The sequence below is a fragment of the Microtus ochrogaster genome, unplaced genomic scaffold (genome assembly GCF_000317375.1).
Source record: "Microtus ochrogaster isolate Prairie Vole_2 unplaced genomic scaffold, MicOch1.0 UNK20, whole genome shotgun sequence".
Classification (NCBI taxonomy): Eukaryota; Metazoa; Chordata; class Mammalia; order Rodentia; family Cricetidae; genus Microtus; species Microtus ochrogaster.
The window spans coordinates 177,281-193,522 of record NW_004949118.1 but is presented as its reverse complement, the minus strand read 5'-3'; the positions used below and the strand labels follow the sequence as shown (position 1 = coordinate 193,522).

The window sequence follows — 16,242 nt, the reverse complement described above, 5'->3', positions numbered from 1 at the left end:
CTGCTGAGGTTCCAGTGACAGCAACTGGTCACAGTGTGTCACAGTCAGGAGTCCCAGACAGTATGACTGCTGAGGTTCCAGGGAGTTTTCTCAGATTTTCACAACTGGTCACACTGTGTCACAGCCAGAGTCCCAGACAGCTACTGCTGAGGTTCCAGTAGTTTTCTCAGATTTTCACTGCTGGCGATGCAGCCTGAGGAATCGCTCCACACATAATCTTCAGGGCGGGTCTTACTAACTCAGAGACACCTCTTCCAGAAACACCCTCAGATATGTGCCCAGGTATCTGCCTCTTAAGCAAACCTAGAGCCTGTCATAGTACCCACAGCAGGTTCAGGTCTGGGAATCCAAGGTGCACTTAAAGAAAAAAATTTCACAAAAATCACTTCAGGCCAAGAAACGGGAGGGTTTAACGAGGGTAGGGGAGGGCACAGAGGAAGATCTGGAAAACCTGCAGAGTCAAGCTGAGTCAGCTCCTGCCAGGAACGAGGAAGCTGAGAGACACACTGTGGATAATAAATACATCTTGATCCTGGAGCCACCAACTCATTAGAGTCACTGCCACTTCTCAGTATGCAGAACAGGAAAGAAGTAGTCTCTGACAGAGAGGGCAGGAGTACTGGTTGGTTCTGCCAACTTTACACAAATGAGTCACAGGGGAGGGGAAACTCAGTAAGAAATTGCCTCCATCACTTTGTCCTGTGGTCATGTCCATGGACCATTTCCTTCATCATTGATGAGGCTCTACCAGCTCGCTGTGGGGTTTCATATGAGAAACCAAGCTGAGCAAGCTAACTTTACCCCAGGGCTCTTGCCTCTGCCCTGCTTGAGTCCTTACCCTGACTTTCCTCGGTGATGGGCTTTGATTGGGATATACAAGCTAAATAAACCCCTTCCTCCCTAAGATGCTGTTGGTCATGTGAGACAGCAAGCACATGAATGCTGGCCCCACTGCCATGGAGTGCCCTAGTCCCTTCCTTCAGGAGGTGGAGATGTGCTCATGATTGGGAAGATGAGTCGGGACAGAGTGGACGTTTTACTTTGGTCTCTCAGTTCCCACCACTCCTTATGAACTAGTTTATGTTTGTCTCAAAGACAGCAAGAGATTAAAATCTGGTTCAGAGGCAAGATCCAAAATAGAGACTTTCAGGAACTATGAGAGGATTGACTGGAGATGGCTCGAGAAGCAGATGAGAGGGAGCAACCGTGCTCTAGCAGCTGTCCTGATCGTCCCTGGTCACTGGTCAGAAGGCCAATCAACACTCAGGATCACAAGAGAGAAATCAGATCTCCTATCTATAAGGAGCTGAGTCGCCACAGTGGTTGCCCAGGACGCCATGAGGTGAACAGGCACAATAACAGCCAAGGGCCCTCTTCTTCCAACAATCACTGCTTCCTAAAGAAGAAAGTAACCCCCTACTTTCTGAGCATTCATACATAAAGTGCCTCCTTCCTCCACAACAGTGGCCCCTGGACCAGGACCAGGACTAACAGGTTCAGGATAGAGAGTGACAGTAGCCCCTGGACCAGGACTAACAGGTTCAGGATAGAGAGTGTCCAAGAGCTCCCCATGCCCACGCCCTTTATTCCCCTGGCCCCAAGAATGGAAGACTGTAAACATGGCCTTGACAGAATCTGCTAATGACTCGGTTTCTTTGTAGGATGCCTGTTCAAACTGCACACATCCTTAAGAAGCCAGACATGGTTTGAGGTTCTCAGGATCCAGCTACAAAGGCCACTGCCAATGTGCTGGTTGAAATTTCTAAACAAATAAGCATATGTCTGTCTCTCTATTCCACTTAAGCAGAAGCGGGGGGACGCTAGTTGCATTTTCCTAAGTAGGGGAAAGGTGCCTGTGGCCCAACATGAAGACAATCACTACAGGCTATAGCCTGCTGTGACTGGAACATTTCAAGCTTTTACCTCAAAAATAGTGACTGAGATTGAAGAACAAGTATCCTGTATATAAAAGGCTGTAGGCTGAGCTATATTTCTGTCCTAAAAGACTAGGGAGTTGATTTCAGTGACCTGTGGGACCACATCACTGGTACAGTAACTGGAGTGATGTGGGAATGATTTCTTATTAATAAAGAAACTGCCTAGGCCCATTTCATAGGCCAACCCTTAGGTAGGCGGAGAAAACAGAACAGGATGCTGGGAGAAAGAAGCTGAGTCAGTGAGTCGCCATGGTTCTCCAACTCCAGGCAGATGCAGGTTAAGATCATTCCTGGTAAGCCAGCTTGTGGACTACACAGAATAATAGAAATGGGTTAGATCAATATGTAAGAGCTAGCCAATAAGAGGCTGGAACTAATGGGTCAGGCAGTGATTAAAAGAATACAGTTTCCGTGTAATTATTTCGGGGCATAAGCTAAGCTAGCCATGTGGGCTGCCGGGTGCGGGGGACGCAGCCCAGCCGCTCTTATTTCAACACTGGAGCTGTTTATCTGAGATATGGCAAGACCTTTCTGGAAAGGAGGACAGTGAACAACGGGGTTCATGGACGTCTGTTCTAAGTATGATGACCTACACAGCCAATTCCATGGGGTGCGCCCCATTGGCAAGGGTGGATTTGGCACTGTTTTATTGGCAGTGCACTGATGCATTCAAATGCTCGTGGCAATAAAAATGATGGAAAGGAAACATTTTCCTCTCCTCGAAATTGAAGTCTTCACAAAACTTTCCCACCCATATATCATTCATCTCTTTGAGATTTTAAATGGAAAGAAATTTACGTTTTTGGTACAGGAGTATGCACAGGGAGGAACTCTGAAAGAACAAATATTGGAAGGCAGGCTTCCCGAAGAAAAGGCAAGAACAACATTTGGACAGCTAGTTTCAGCCTTAAAAGTATTGCCATGACCAAAACATCATCCACAGAGACCTAAAACCTGATAACATCTGCTAGATGCAGAGAACAAAATAAAACTTGGACTTTGGCCTTGCTACCAGATGTGCAGATGGCACTGTGCTAAAAGGGCGTTTGAAACCAAAATCTATTAGGCCCCAGAACTGGTACTAAGTAGAGTATGAGGGAAGGAAGGAAGGCAGACGTGTAGAGCCTTGGAGTGGTTCTGTATTTTGCTACCACTGGGTATCACCCTTTCAGAGGAAGCACCCTGAAAGAAGTTGAGGAAAACATTATCATTGGCAACTATGACATCCCAGATGTCTGCACATGAAGAAAAACTAATTCATCAAATTCTAACAGTTGCCCCAGAGAGGAGACCCTTCATCTAAACCATCATCCAAAATCCACGGGTCAAGAGTCCTAAAATAAACATCCAGATCCAAAATTATAGACAACCTATTAATCATGGCTTTCCAAGAAACATCATCTTTGAGTCCCCGAGGAACAGGAAATGTGACAAAATAATGGGGATGTATTGAATATTAAAAGAACTGGCAGACCACAGGCTTCACTCTACCACCTCAGCCACGTGGGCAGACCCTGCCTCTCCACCATTTCTGGTACCTCCTTCAACAACTGGTCGTTACCTGGAACAAAGCACCAGTGAGCCCACCTTTGACCTATCAGGGCAGATGATGTCCACAAGGGCCCCCAGAAGATCCCCACTTCTAGCCATGCCCCACTGACTAAGGCTGCGCCTGCCCCATGTGTCGGCTGCAGAAACAATGTGCCCTTGCCACCTGGACCATCTTTGGCTGACAATACTGGGTGTTTCAGGGCACTGACGAGGACAACCAGGCATTGTGTGTGGAGACTCTGCTGCTGCATTAAAAATACGCGCACTCTTTCACTTGTGGGTCCCAGCTGCCTTCTCCATAGGAGATGTTGTGTGTGGGCAAACAACCCACTGACATAGTGCATTGATCAGCTAGACTTCCCTGATGCCAAGAGCCTGCACCAGACAGGACACCTGGATCTGCATCAGCTGCGTCTCTCACCAGCCAAGACCTCGTGAACATCTTTTAGCTTGGAGGACACAGTGTTCTCTGCTTCCCTCTTCTTACCTTGTCTTCTCTGAACAGCCATTGCCTGATCCTAGGGTGAGCCTTGCTAATCCGGGAACAGGGGGAGGGCCTATATTCCCACGCCATCTGTGCGGTCTCTGCTGTCCTCTCTGAGCACCCTGTCCCCTGTGACTCACTGTGTGGATAATTCCTCCCTTTGTCTGTGCCCCATCTTCCTTCAGGATCTATCTGTTCACTGTCAGGGCCTCAGGAAGGTGTGGGCTGGCTTATGTTCAGGGTTCTTGGGAATCACCGTCCTTCTCAGCCCATGGTTTTCCACCCTCTCACTTCTCCCTCGGCCTCCTGGTGCACGTGGACCCCCGGCAGCCATGGTCTCTGTGTGCAGGACAGGAGGCCATCATCGCTAGGTCAGACACCATCATCTGCATCGTCACCATCATCTCTAGTCTGGAGGTAAATGGGTGCCGGCCTCTCTCTTCCTCCCCCTACCACTGTGCCCTGTGACACAGGTCATTCCTTTCAATGCCTAGACCTAGAATCCCTCTGAAGATGGGACTTGGCTAAGGGCCACATGGACATAGGTTCTCTTTTCAGATCACTGGTTGTTTTTTAAATGGGAGAAATCTGGGGATCCGGGCTCGCAGATGAGCACCTGTCTGAGGACGTGTCACAGGGTCAAGAGCGTCTCCCTGCTTTTTTTTCTTTCTTTTTTTTTCCTGTTATCCCAGAAAGTACATTCCCATCTTCCCCATGTTCATCTGTGCTTGGGCTTTGCGTGAGATTTGGTAAACTACCAGGAGCAATGTCCTTGCTACTGGGAAACACCCTGATTTCGGGGACCTTTGTATCAAGTATTATGGTTGCTGAGCCGAGGCATCTCCTCAACCTGTCTGGATAGGAGCACGGTGACCACGTAGCCCCAGGTCTGACCCTGCCCCCCGAAAAAGAGGACTGAAGAGTCAGTTCAAGGTGCTATGTACCATCGGCCAGGGTGCACGTGGATCTCTAGAAATGGCCTGTCGTGTCCTCACCGGTACCTAGGTGGCATAACAGCTGTAGAAATGATAAAGCAGCACCTTTCGCTCATCCCTGCAGAGATGGCAATAGGGTAAATAGCGCAAAATCAGAACGTTACTAGCCTCTTCCACGACAGCACCAACGGTGCATTCCTTCTTTATGACTGAACACACCCCAGGGGGGAGCCTTGTACCAGCTTGTAGTGGGAGACGGCACACTGCAGGAAGAAAAGGTGCACAAAATATTCAGGCACCTAGTTTAAGCCATCAAGATTTGCCAGGACCTTGATATCGTCCACCAAGGCCTGAAACTAGACGCAGAGGTCAATTTGAAGCTGGGAGACTGTGGCCTGGCCACCAGATGTGGAGCTGGCCCTGAGCTGCAAGGGAGCTGTGGGACCAAGAGCAGCAATGCCCCAGAACTGGTTCCTAGGGAAGGCTACGATGGGAGGAAGGCAGATGTCTGGACTCTGTACTGTTCTGTTTTATCAGCACGGGGCACCCACCCCTTCAGAGGAAGCACCCTGAAACAGACAGAAAAGAATACAAACAATGGCACATGTAACATCCCAGTTCACATCTCTGGGCAACCTAAATTTCTCATTAACCAAATTTGAACAGTTGCCCTAAATAGGAGACCCTCCATTAGAGATATTCAGCAACATCCATGGGTCAAGAACCCTGAAGGAAACATCCCTAGTGAGCCCAAACCTCCAGATCCTGTAATTGTAGACATGCTCCTTCCCCATGGGTTTGCTGCCGTCAAGATGGATGGATGAGATTATGAGGTCATAACTAACATTCAAAGAATTGGTACATGAGGGGCTGGCCATGCACCTCCACCTTCTCTGATAGCTCCTTCATATATCTGGTATTCACCTGTAACGAAGAGACAGTAAGTGACCCCACTTCTGGCCTTTTCAACACCCAGCCTTTTCAACAACAGCACCCGCCTGATGTCCTGACACTTCCATGCCTCTGTGTGGTCCCCAGAAGAAGAGCCCCACTTCTAGCTCTGCCCCGAGCATGGCTCGGCTTTGGAGAGTCAAGGGCAGCTGCAGCCCATGATGCCAGTTCCAGCCCTGGTTTCAGCTTAGCAAAGCTCATTTCAGGAACTCCCTGAGGAGCAAGATAGCTGACAGTGCTGGTCATTGCTGTGGTTCATAGGCATCCAAGCTCAGTAGGTTTATTATTGCCCATCCCCTCCGAAACCTCCTTCGTAAAATCAGAAATGACATGAAATTATCTTCATGCTTTTGAGATGTGTGTAGAAACTAGAAATGTCATGAGGAGTTAAAGCCTCCTATATGAGGACCACCTCTGCATAAAGTGAGTTCAACCCCAGTTTGTGGCAGTTGGGACTTGCCCATCCCCCACAGTTCTGCCCACCAACTGCCATTCTCAAATGGGGCCTGTGTCTCAGCCTCCCTTTCTCCTTCATTCTCTGTTACAAAGTATCCCCTGCCTCTGAGCAGGACCAATGGTCAAGTCCATCTCTGTCCTAGGTTACTTTGCATTAATGTCACAAACATCACCAAGGAAAGTAACTTGGGGTGGAGAAGGGTTATTTGACTCAAACATCCTTATCATTTACTGTAACACAAATTCTAGTTGCTCTTAATAAAAATCCAGAGTCAAATATAAGGGTTAATGCTGAGGATCAGGGAAGTAAGGGGCCAAGCCCTAGAGTGTTCTTATGCTCAGAAAGGAAGGGGGATCCTGTCCTGCTTACAGAAGGATCCTGCATTACAGAATGCGTCTGTCTCCAGCAAGCCTCAGATTACAGTGAACTCATGTCTCCTCCCTCCTTAAATTTCTCTCTGCCCAGCCACATCCCTTCCCATCTCCACCTCCCTAGTGGTGGATTTAAAGGCAGGAGACACCCAAGTAATGGATTTAAGGGCATGGAATCCCAAGTAATGAGATTGAAGGTGTTAGCCATCACTGCCTGGCCTCTGGTGGCTCTGAGCTCTGATCTCCGGGCAAGCTTTATTTTAAAAACACAAACAAAACACTCACTATAAGTGACCATCACCGAAGGGCAGTCAAGGGAGGAACACAACCAGGGCGGAACCAGGAGGTAGCAAATGGAATGGAGACCTCAGAGGAGTGAGTGCTGCTGACAGTCTTGCTCTTGTTTTCACTGCCTGACCAGGCCAGCTTCCTCTACCTCCCAGGGCATCCTGCCCAGTGTTATCACAATCCCCAGTGGGCTAGGTCTGTTACAGCTCAGATGGAAAGATATCCTGGCAGTCACGAACCCCAGCACAACTCCACAGGCCTCTGCCTGCCCTCCCTCCCTCCCTCCCTCCCTCCCTCCCTCCCTCCTTCCTTCCTTCCCTCCCTCCCTCCCTCCCTCCCTCCCTCCAGGACCTGCCCTGTGCCCTCTCAGCTGGCCCTGCTCTGGCCCCTGCAGCCTCTCACCCCCTGGACTCCACTGCCTCTCTCCACCACAGAGGCCCTTGGAGGGAGGGCCGGCCTTGCTGGGTGCCATGCACACCCAGCCCATCTGCTGCTGTGGGTTCCTTGTGGTCCCCTGGTACAAGCTGTCTAGCTGTCCTCACGGACCTGGTCACTTTAGGGCAGACTTTATGGAATTGCTTGGTAGAGTTGAATTTACAGAGAGAGCTAATGCTCCAAAGGGAGGGAGAGGCCCCGTTTTAATGGGGTCAAGTGCAAAAGCTGAAACTGCCCCCTGGAACTTCCAGAAGTCAGGACTCCTGTGTGTCCCCCTGTCCTGTCTCTGGGTGACAGGGATATCACTGTAGGTGACTACCCTGGCCTTTGGTAAACAGAGTACTCGGTCCTTGGTCTGCTTACAACCTATTTTTTTCCACAAATAAAAATGTAAATGACTTCATGATTTTATTAGATGACCGTGATGAAATAAGGAACAATGAAGGTTTAGAAATTAGGCAATTTTGGCAGAAGAAATAGCACACTACTAAATAAAGAGTGGTTCACAAGATAACATAAGGAGAACATCAAAGTATTTCTGTAAATTAATGAAAGCACACAGCAAAATAACCTCTGGAGCGTACTAATCACAGTCCTAAAAGGAAAACTTGTAAGTGCTTACATTAGAAAAAAATAGTCCAGTGGTGGTGGAGCAGGCCTTTAATCCCAACCTCCAGAGGCAGCTGCAGGTGGCTATCTGGGAGTTCGAGACCAGCCTGGTCTACAAGAGCTAGTTGCAGGACAGGCTCCAAAGCTACAGAGAAACCCTGTCTCGAAAAAGAAAAAGAACCAGGGGAAAGACAGGCTGTTGCAGAGTTCAGTTATCTAACATTGAAGCTCCTGTCTGTTCATCTAGCCTAAAAGTCCTAAGTGGGAAACAGGAAGGAATCGTATTAGACAAGAATAGTGATTCCTAAATCGTGACCACACTGACGTCACTGAACAGGAAGCTGTGAAATGGACAGTTGACTGTAGAATTCAATCACACTCGTCTTACATAGGAACTCCAGCTACACTGGAGTCATTGCCTAGCAGATGGCATACTTAGAGCCCTGTGGTTTAAAACTCAATGTGTTTGATCTGACCTTTTATAATATAGTAATCTCAGATCAGTTATGTTTGGGGAAGATGGTAACCAAGTTAGCATCATCTATGATGTGTATCAAATTAAGCATCATTACTTTTTGTATTCGGAACTACTGTTAAGAATAACCACTGACTGCATATTATATACATTGTGAACTGTCATAATTTTCTAGGTAAATTATGAGTGATTTTTTTTAATAATTGAACAATGATAATGGGCATTTCACCATATACGAAAGCTACACCTGAATTGTGCTAAGAAAAGGAAATAAAGTCTGTATGTATAGGTAAAAGTCTCTCTCGGAACATGCCAATGAAAGGGAACGCATGGTACTGGGTACTGTTGGGCTGTCCAACAGGAATAAACCATTTATTCTTCTACCTCACCATGCGGGGGGGGGGGAGGGCAGAGGACAGGAAGAGACAGAGAGAAATCAGAAGAACTATCCAGAGCTTCCAGTGCCGATGTCCACCATGCAGCAGATGTATCGGATCACGTTTTTCTGTCTTGCTCAATCTCCACAACAAGCACACAAATGTGTGGAGGCAAGAATGCAGGCCTTTAAGAGGATTACTGGTTGCCCAAGTCGAGCGGGACAAGAGATGGCCAGGCCCAGCTCGGTCCAATTCCAAAACCTACCCCGATTTCCGGCTGCTAGAGTACAAATCTGTCAGCGCTTCTCTTTTCCTTGCTTTCTATAGAGTCACGCCAGTATGGTCTAGGGCCTGATGACGACAACACGGTGCAGACGTTTATTGAGTCCACACTGCATGTCACACAAGACATCGAATCGTTATTTCACTAAATGCCAACAAACAGATTGAAAACTGAGACTCAGAAAAGCTAAGGGACCTATCCAAGGTCACTGAGCTCAGACTGGCAACACCAGGAACCCCATCTGATACACAGGCCACATTCCCTGCACAAACTCTCATTCCATTGCCTTCAGCTCCTCAAAAACTCGTTCAGACATCAGAATGAGTTCACTGCCTCTGAGTGTGAAGAAAAGCAGAGGAGAACGATACGCGTTCGGCAGTGCTGTTTCTAATAAACACCCTGGCTCTGGTGCACACCCAACATTAAAATCACTAAAAATGCCAATAATTTCTTTCACAATATACCACAGTATGACTCTCTTCTAAGTCAGGGGTCCTCTTTCAATACATGACATGACGTGTTTCCTTTACTGAGCTGTTATTACCTGAAGCCTGGATGTAATCCCCACATAATCATAGAAGGCATTTGTGAGAAGAGTTCGATTCAAAAGGAGTTTTCCCATCACTGAATCTCAATAATCTAGGAAGCCCAATTAACTATAATACCCATTTGCCAATACTGCAGTTACCTCAAATTTTAGTCATTGGCCATCAAACCCTAAATTATTTTGACATACAGAATTTTTCTACTGATGCCCTTGGTTTCTTACTGAGACTCAACTGCAATGAATTATTTAACACAAAACTGGAGGGACTCCAACGGAATCATAAGCATTAGTAAATATCTAGTTGATGCGCTTTAGCACAGGCCCTAATGAACTCCAGAACCCTCATGGGCGGTGATTCGGGCCCAGCACGGAAATATTCTTGTGAATAACACACAGGACTCCACACCTCACTCTCCACTCCTCTGGGCCTCGAACTTGATTTCAATGGAAGACTCCACACTGGACTGCCTAATCCAGAAGACACAATTTGCATTCAAACACAATATGGAAAGGCTGGGTTAATCTGCCTTCTGCACATAACTTAGTGCTCTCAGAAATAATATTAACGAATTGGACCAAAATAATGGTAATAATAATAATTATTAACAATAATAAGCTTGACAAATGTTTACTTTCACTTGAAGACAGTTTGCATGCATGGACAGACAGCTGACAGTCACTGGCACATCAGGGTTTTAAGAAATTAGCTTGTTTATGATTAATTAACACTTTCATGGACATGATCACAGCGAACCAAAGGCCAGAAGGTACGTTTGGACACTCTGATAGGTTTGTCTGAGGCTCTGTGGGAATCCCTTGCTTGGCACAGTTACCTGTGTCAAAGAAAGTTGTGACAGTTTAGGAGGCAGCTACACATCCAGGTTAAGAGGCTCACTTCCTGCCAGTAAACCTCAAGATTAACAAAGCCATTCCACATGACACTGTTGTCATCTTGCTGTTCCCTAGAACACGGATCTATCTTTTTAAGTATCCTAAACATTCTCTGATCTTGTTGTTGTTTGTCTGTTCTTTGTTAAGTCGGTTGCTCTTTTTAAAAGTCAACAGTCTCTGCACTGCACTACTGCAGCAGTTCAGGAGACTGATTTATATAGAGAGTCCCCACAGCTTCATAGCTCACATTTCCCTACAGCAGCTGGAAGGTTCAGCGTCCTAAGAACTGAACACCCAAACCTCCATTTATAGGACCTGAAGTACTCAAGGTATTGAACAAAAGGTCTCAAGGTATCTGTTCCACTTCCTTTAGGTTGGCTACGTTAAACAACATCAGGCACACATCAAGGTTTCATCGATTCTCAAAGCTATCTTACTAGTTAAACACCTAATACCGAAGCACTTTAAAAATAACAAATAACGTGGTGGCCGCAGGACCCCCAATGGTGGTGATGACTGGGTGTCCCCTTGCAGTACACTGTGGGTGCAAAAGATACTAGTGGCAGAGAGGAGGAACCCAAATTAAAGGCTTGGGAAGGTCTACAAATGAAGTCCAGATCCTGGGGAACAAGGGGCCGCTCTCCGAGTGATGTCCCCCTCCATCCCTGGTCCACAGTTCACCCAGAGGTGGCAGCTGCCTGGAAGGTGCTGGAAGCATGGAGCACGGGTGGAGGCACTGAGCCTAGGGAGCGAGCCCTGGGACAGCCGGCAGTGCACTGGGGTGGGGGAAGACAGAGAAGCACACTCACCAATGCTGCTGAAACTCTCTGACAAAGTTCTTCATCCTGCGGATCTTCTGGCTTGGCTGCGGCTCAATGAGGTCATACATCTGGGTGGCGCTGGGTCCAGTCAACTTTGTGAAAGTGGTCCAGAGCGCAGCCCAGACAAGGGCAGGCTCATCTGCCCTCCTCTGTAAGGCAGGGCCACGAGGCCGCAGCACAGGTGGCAGGGGAAGACTTGAGCGACAACTTCCCAGCCTGAGGCGCGACAACTTCCCAGCCTGAGGCGCGATGCAGCACCAGAGCCACTGACTCCTCTGGCCCAAGGCCTGGTGCGTGGGACCCAGGCGCGATCCCGCTGCTGCCATTCTGACTCCAGGGCCTCAGCTGCCCTCTCTCTCTCTCCCTTGACTTGTTCTTTAAAATATTTAACTTACTTGCTTTTCCCTTTTCAGACTGTTGCATAAAGTCCTTCTCCTAGTTTCTCCAGTTTTTCATAGGAAACAGCTTTTCCAAACTTGGGTTGTTGGCTAAACACAAAACAGTGGCAAAACAAAACAGATTGTTTCAGTACCAATTTGGTGACAATGAATAAGTAACATTTTCTGATATCAGAATATTTTTAAAACAAGGCAATAAACAATCATTATACAAATTCAGAATATACAAACACACGGAGAATTATATTTGCCCATAATCTAACCAAGGTAGACCTGTAAATATTTTGATTAGCATCCATCACCCAAGGCTGGCTATCTTGCTGGATATTGTTTGTTAACAGAGATGTAGTCACATTCAATGAACATGCTTTATGACTTGTGTTCTCACATTCAATATGTTAGGAACATTTTCCATATTATGGCACAATATTCTAAATTATAATTAATAAAATAGTATATGCAAGTCAAACATATTCTGCCCCATGTTTTTAATACATCCCATTGACGTAGAATAATTGTTACCTTGTTTCACTAGTTGAGAAGGGACCAAAAGAAGAAAATTTTGTGATACATGAAAGTTGCACAAAAATCACATTTGAGTATGCACAAATTTTTACTGTAATGGTCATCTTATCTATGACTTTCTAGTTATAATGAGACTGTAGTTACTACATGTATTATACAGCTGCTGATGCTGGGAATACTATGCTCCTCTACAGCATCATGACTGTGTAACACTTAGTCCGAAAGTACTCCTCCAATGTATTTCATCAGTAAAACACATAGATAATATAGACTATTTAGAGATAACTGATCATTCTAACTTTGCATTCTCACAGGTCATAAAATTGTTAAGGACTAACCACGAAATCGAGGTGTGTCTGCACTGCAAAGGGGACGAGCATCGGAGTGGCGAGATGGCTGACAGAATGATGTAGGAGGGTCTTCTGTTTTGTGTTAATTTCATTGGTTAAATAAATAAACTGCCTTGGCCTTTTGATAGGGCAGAAAATTAGGTGGGCAGAGTAGACAGAACAGGATGCTGGGTAGAAGGCAGTGTGGCAGACACCATGGCTCTCCTCTCTGAGATGGACGTAGGTTAGAATCTTCCAGGTAAGAAACGACCCCGTGGTGATACACAGATTAATAGATACGGATTAAAGCAAGATGTGAGAGTTAGCCAAAAAGAGGCTAGATATAACGGGACAGGAAGTGTTTAAATGAATATAGTTCCCGTGTAATTATTTTGAGTAAAGCTAGCTGGGCGCCAGGTGGCGGGAAGCGGCCCGCCTCTCCTTTTACAACAACAGAATGGGAGAAAATCTTTGCAAGTGGATATGTGGTAGAGGACTAACATAGGCAATAAAGAAGGTCCCAAAGACTTAAACATGAAAACCCATCTAATCAGTAAATAGGTGAATAAATAGAACTGTTCTCAAAGGTAGAACTTTATACAGCCAGCATGTGGAAACTGTTCAACACCCTTAGCCATCAAGAAAATGCAAATTAAACAACACCGTGATGCCATCTCACCCATAAGACCGGCTGTCACCAGGAAAACAACATGACAAAAATGCTAGAGATGTTTCATGCTCTTTTACGCTGGTGAGAGTGTAACCTGGAGGTTTTGCTACGGAAGGGAGGCACTCACAATACACAAGATGAGCAGCAGATTAATTTGATGAGAATATGGTCCATACACACAGTGGAGTTTTATTCAGCCATAAAGAAGGTGAAATATAGCACCTTCAGGAAAACTAATAGAGATTTTCATTAACATGATAAATCTGATGTAAAAATAAAAATGATAACATAAGCAGCACAAGTCAGACTCAGAAATACATGAACCATATTTTCTGTCATATATGGACACATATTTATGTGTGTGTGTGAGCCCATATGTAGAACATATACAGATATGAAATAAGAGACTATGATGAGGAAGGAAAGGGGATAAATGGGGGAGGGCAAAGAGAGAAAGAAGAAAACACAATGCCCCATATTTCCCCTATGCAGAATCTAGACTTGGTCACACACACGAAAGCAGAGGAGAGACTACTTACAGGGAGAAAGTTGTACACTGAGGTTGCAGGGGAGAAGAGCAGGGAGGTCAAATACAGAAAGTACAATGATTCAGATGAATGACAGGTCACAAAGAAGCCCATGACTTGCATTCCAACTGTAGCAATTAATTAAAAATGAAAATACTAAATATGTTCTCTTGTTCCCTGACCACACCAAATGCAACACAGTGACTAAAGATACATTCTTCGAAACTAACAGTTCATGATTTTGAAAAAAGAATTATCTAACCAGACATTTTGAGGAACCTTGATACTATCTTTTTTTTATTATTTATTTATTTATTAAAGATTTCTGTCTCCTCTCCGTCACTGCCTCCCATTTCCCCTCCCCTCCCCCAATCAACTCCCTCTCTCTCATCAGCCCGAAGAGCCATCAGGGTTCCCTGCCCTGTGGGGAGTCCAAGGACCTCCCACCTCCTTCCAGGTCTAGTAAGGTGAACATCCAAACAGCCTAGTCTCCCATACAGCTAGTACATGCACTAGGATCAAAACCCAGTGCCATTGTTCTTGACTTCTCAGCAGTTTGAGGAATCTTGAATGGCATAATGCAATTGGGAGTAAAATTTCAGAGAAATGACCCTAAACCCATGAGAAAACTATTAGATTAAAACAGCAGAAGCCTTTACGTATACATGAGAAAGGTAAGGGGAGACTTGATTTTATAAAAACAGGAAGGACAGAGGAGAATGAGGTCACTGAGTTAGAAGGGCCAAGCAAACTCGGTCAGCATCTACAAAAACGACAATGTACAATTACAAACAGCCAACAAATATTTAAAACTGCATTCAGCATCCCTAGTCAACAGAAAAATGCAATTAAACCTAAGGGTATAACCATGGCTTTTTTTCTTAACAGTTTTATTTTAATGAAAATATAATTATATCATGGCTTTTTGATGCAATCAACAGAAGCAAGCGAACGAAATAGAATAAGCTGGCAGGTTTCTCAAATAAAAACATGAGTACAAATCCTAAAGTCACAATTCACAAAAGATGAAACCGTGAAAGAGAAGCATGGAGTTTAACGGGGAGAGGAACTAAAACTCTTGAACAGCGGTACCAGTGAAAAGGTAAGGATGACTTTGAAGTAACTGTACGATCATTATTTAACCAGCATAAAAAACATTTAGTGAGTATTGAATGAGAGAAAAGATATAGTTGAAACAGCAATAAATTCTCACCAGACACTTCAAGGAGCAACTGCATCTACATAGAAAAGTTAATCAGAGATAACAATGGCTGCAAAATGGACAGGAGTATTTTATAAAGTAAATAAAGTGATTTGGCTGGGTGTGGTTAGCCCCCAGAGACAGACATAGGGGGATCTCTGTAAGTTTGAGGCCAGGCTAGTCTACATGGTAAGTTCCAGGTCAGAGTTATGTAGAGAATCTGCTTTAAAATAAAAAAAAGAGGCAACAATTTGTATCCCTAGTACTGCAGTAGTTAGTGTGTCCAATGAGAGATATGCAGACATCATGAGATTGGTATGAAAGTCAATGAAACTTGAAATTTTGTATTGAGGTAATAACCCAGGGACAAAAAGACAGACGCTGCATATTCTCTCCCACGTGTATGTCCTAGCTTCCTCCACTCCTCAGTTCCACGTGTTTAATGTGGAGAACCTCTAGAAAGCAGAAAACTAGAGAGGAGACATTGCACAGGGCAGGGCACCTTAAGGAAGAGGGGCAGAAGGGACACATATAAGCACAGAAAGGGTGGGAAACTTGGGGCACACAGGTTCAAACAGAAGGTGGGAGAGACAAGAGGGTGGGGGAAGAGATAGTCAAAACAAGGGAGGTATGACTCACACTGAACTCTCTCAGGTTGGCCTTGACGAGGAGCAGCAGGCGGTTGCTCTCCTGGGTCTTGGTCTCAGTTTCCCTCAGGAGCTCCTCTGCAGCCTGCAGTTCTTCGCTGTGGTTTGAAAGGAGGCCACCGGCTGACTCCTTCAATGCCTTCAGCTTTTCCTGGGGCTTCTGGAACCTCTTCTGAATTCGTGACAATAACTCTAGCAGCCCTGATAAACAGAAATGGTCCACTTAGGAAGTAAAACTTGGGTCTTGAAACCTTAATAAGAGATTTTCGAATGATCATAATTCCTTCTAGGAATATAGAGTGACTTACTTCTTGTTTGGTTTTTGTTTATTTATTTATTTAGACAGGTCTTGACTATACTGCTTAGGCTGGTCTTTAACTCAAAAATATTCTCCTGCCTCAGCCTCCCTCATTGTAATGATTATAAGTGTAAATGACCAAGCTTAGCATGGATCCTGATTGCTGAAGACTAGAAGCAATTTTTTTCTTTATATGTTTTGTGTGCATGTGTGTGTGATGAGGGAAGGGATGTAT

General features: G+C 45.5%; 1 protein-coding gene and 1 pseudogene across 5 annotated transcripts in view; one reads left to right on the top strand and one right to left on the bottom strand.

Annotated features, from left to right (window-relative positions):
- The window catches only part of LOC102002334 (laminin subunit alpha-1-like), a 58,464-nt gene that overhangs the window by 25,879 nt on the left and 16,343 nt on the right, over nucleotides 1–16,242 (bottom strand). For 4 of the 5 annotated variants that reach the window (XR_003378788.1, XR_003378790.1, XR_003378789.1 and 1 more), the window contains exons 6-7: nucleotides 15,702–15,910; nucleotides 11,401–11,900 (exon numbers count right to left, since the gene is read on the bottom strand). Coding sequence is in view for 1 of the 5 variants with exons in the window: in XM_026789482.1 (XP_026645283.1) it covers nucleotides 11,865–11,900; nucleotides 15,702–15,910 (245 nt within the window). In the remaining 4 variants the exon portion in view is untranslated. Of the gene's footprint in view, nucleotides 1–11,400; nucleotides 11,901–15,701; nucleotides 15,911–16,242 lie in introns of those variants that run through there. The other variant, XM_026789482.1, reaches the window with a different exon arrangement.
- LOC113458403 lies at nucleotides 2,403–11,427 on the top strand (annotated as a pseudogene).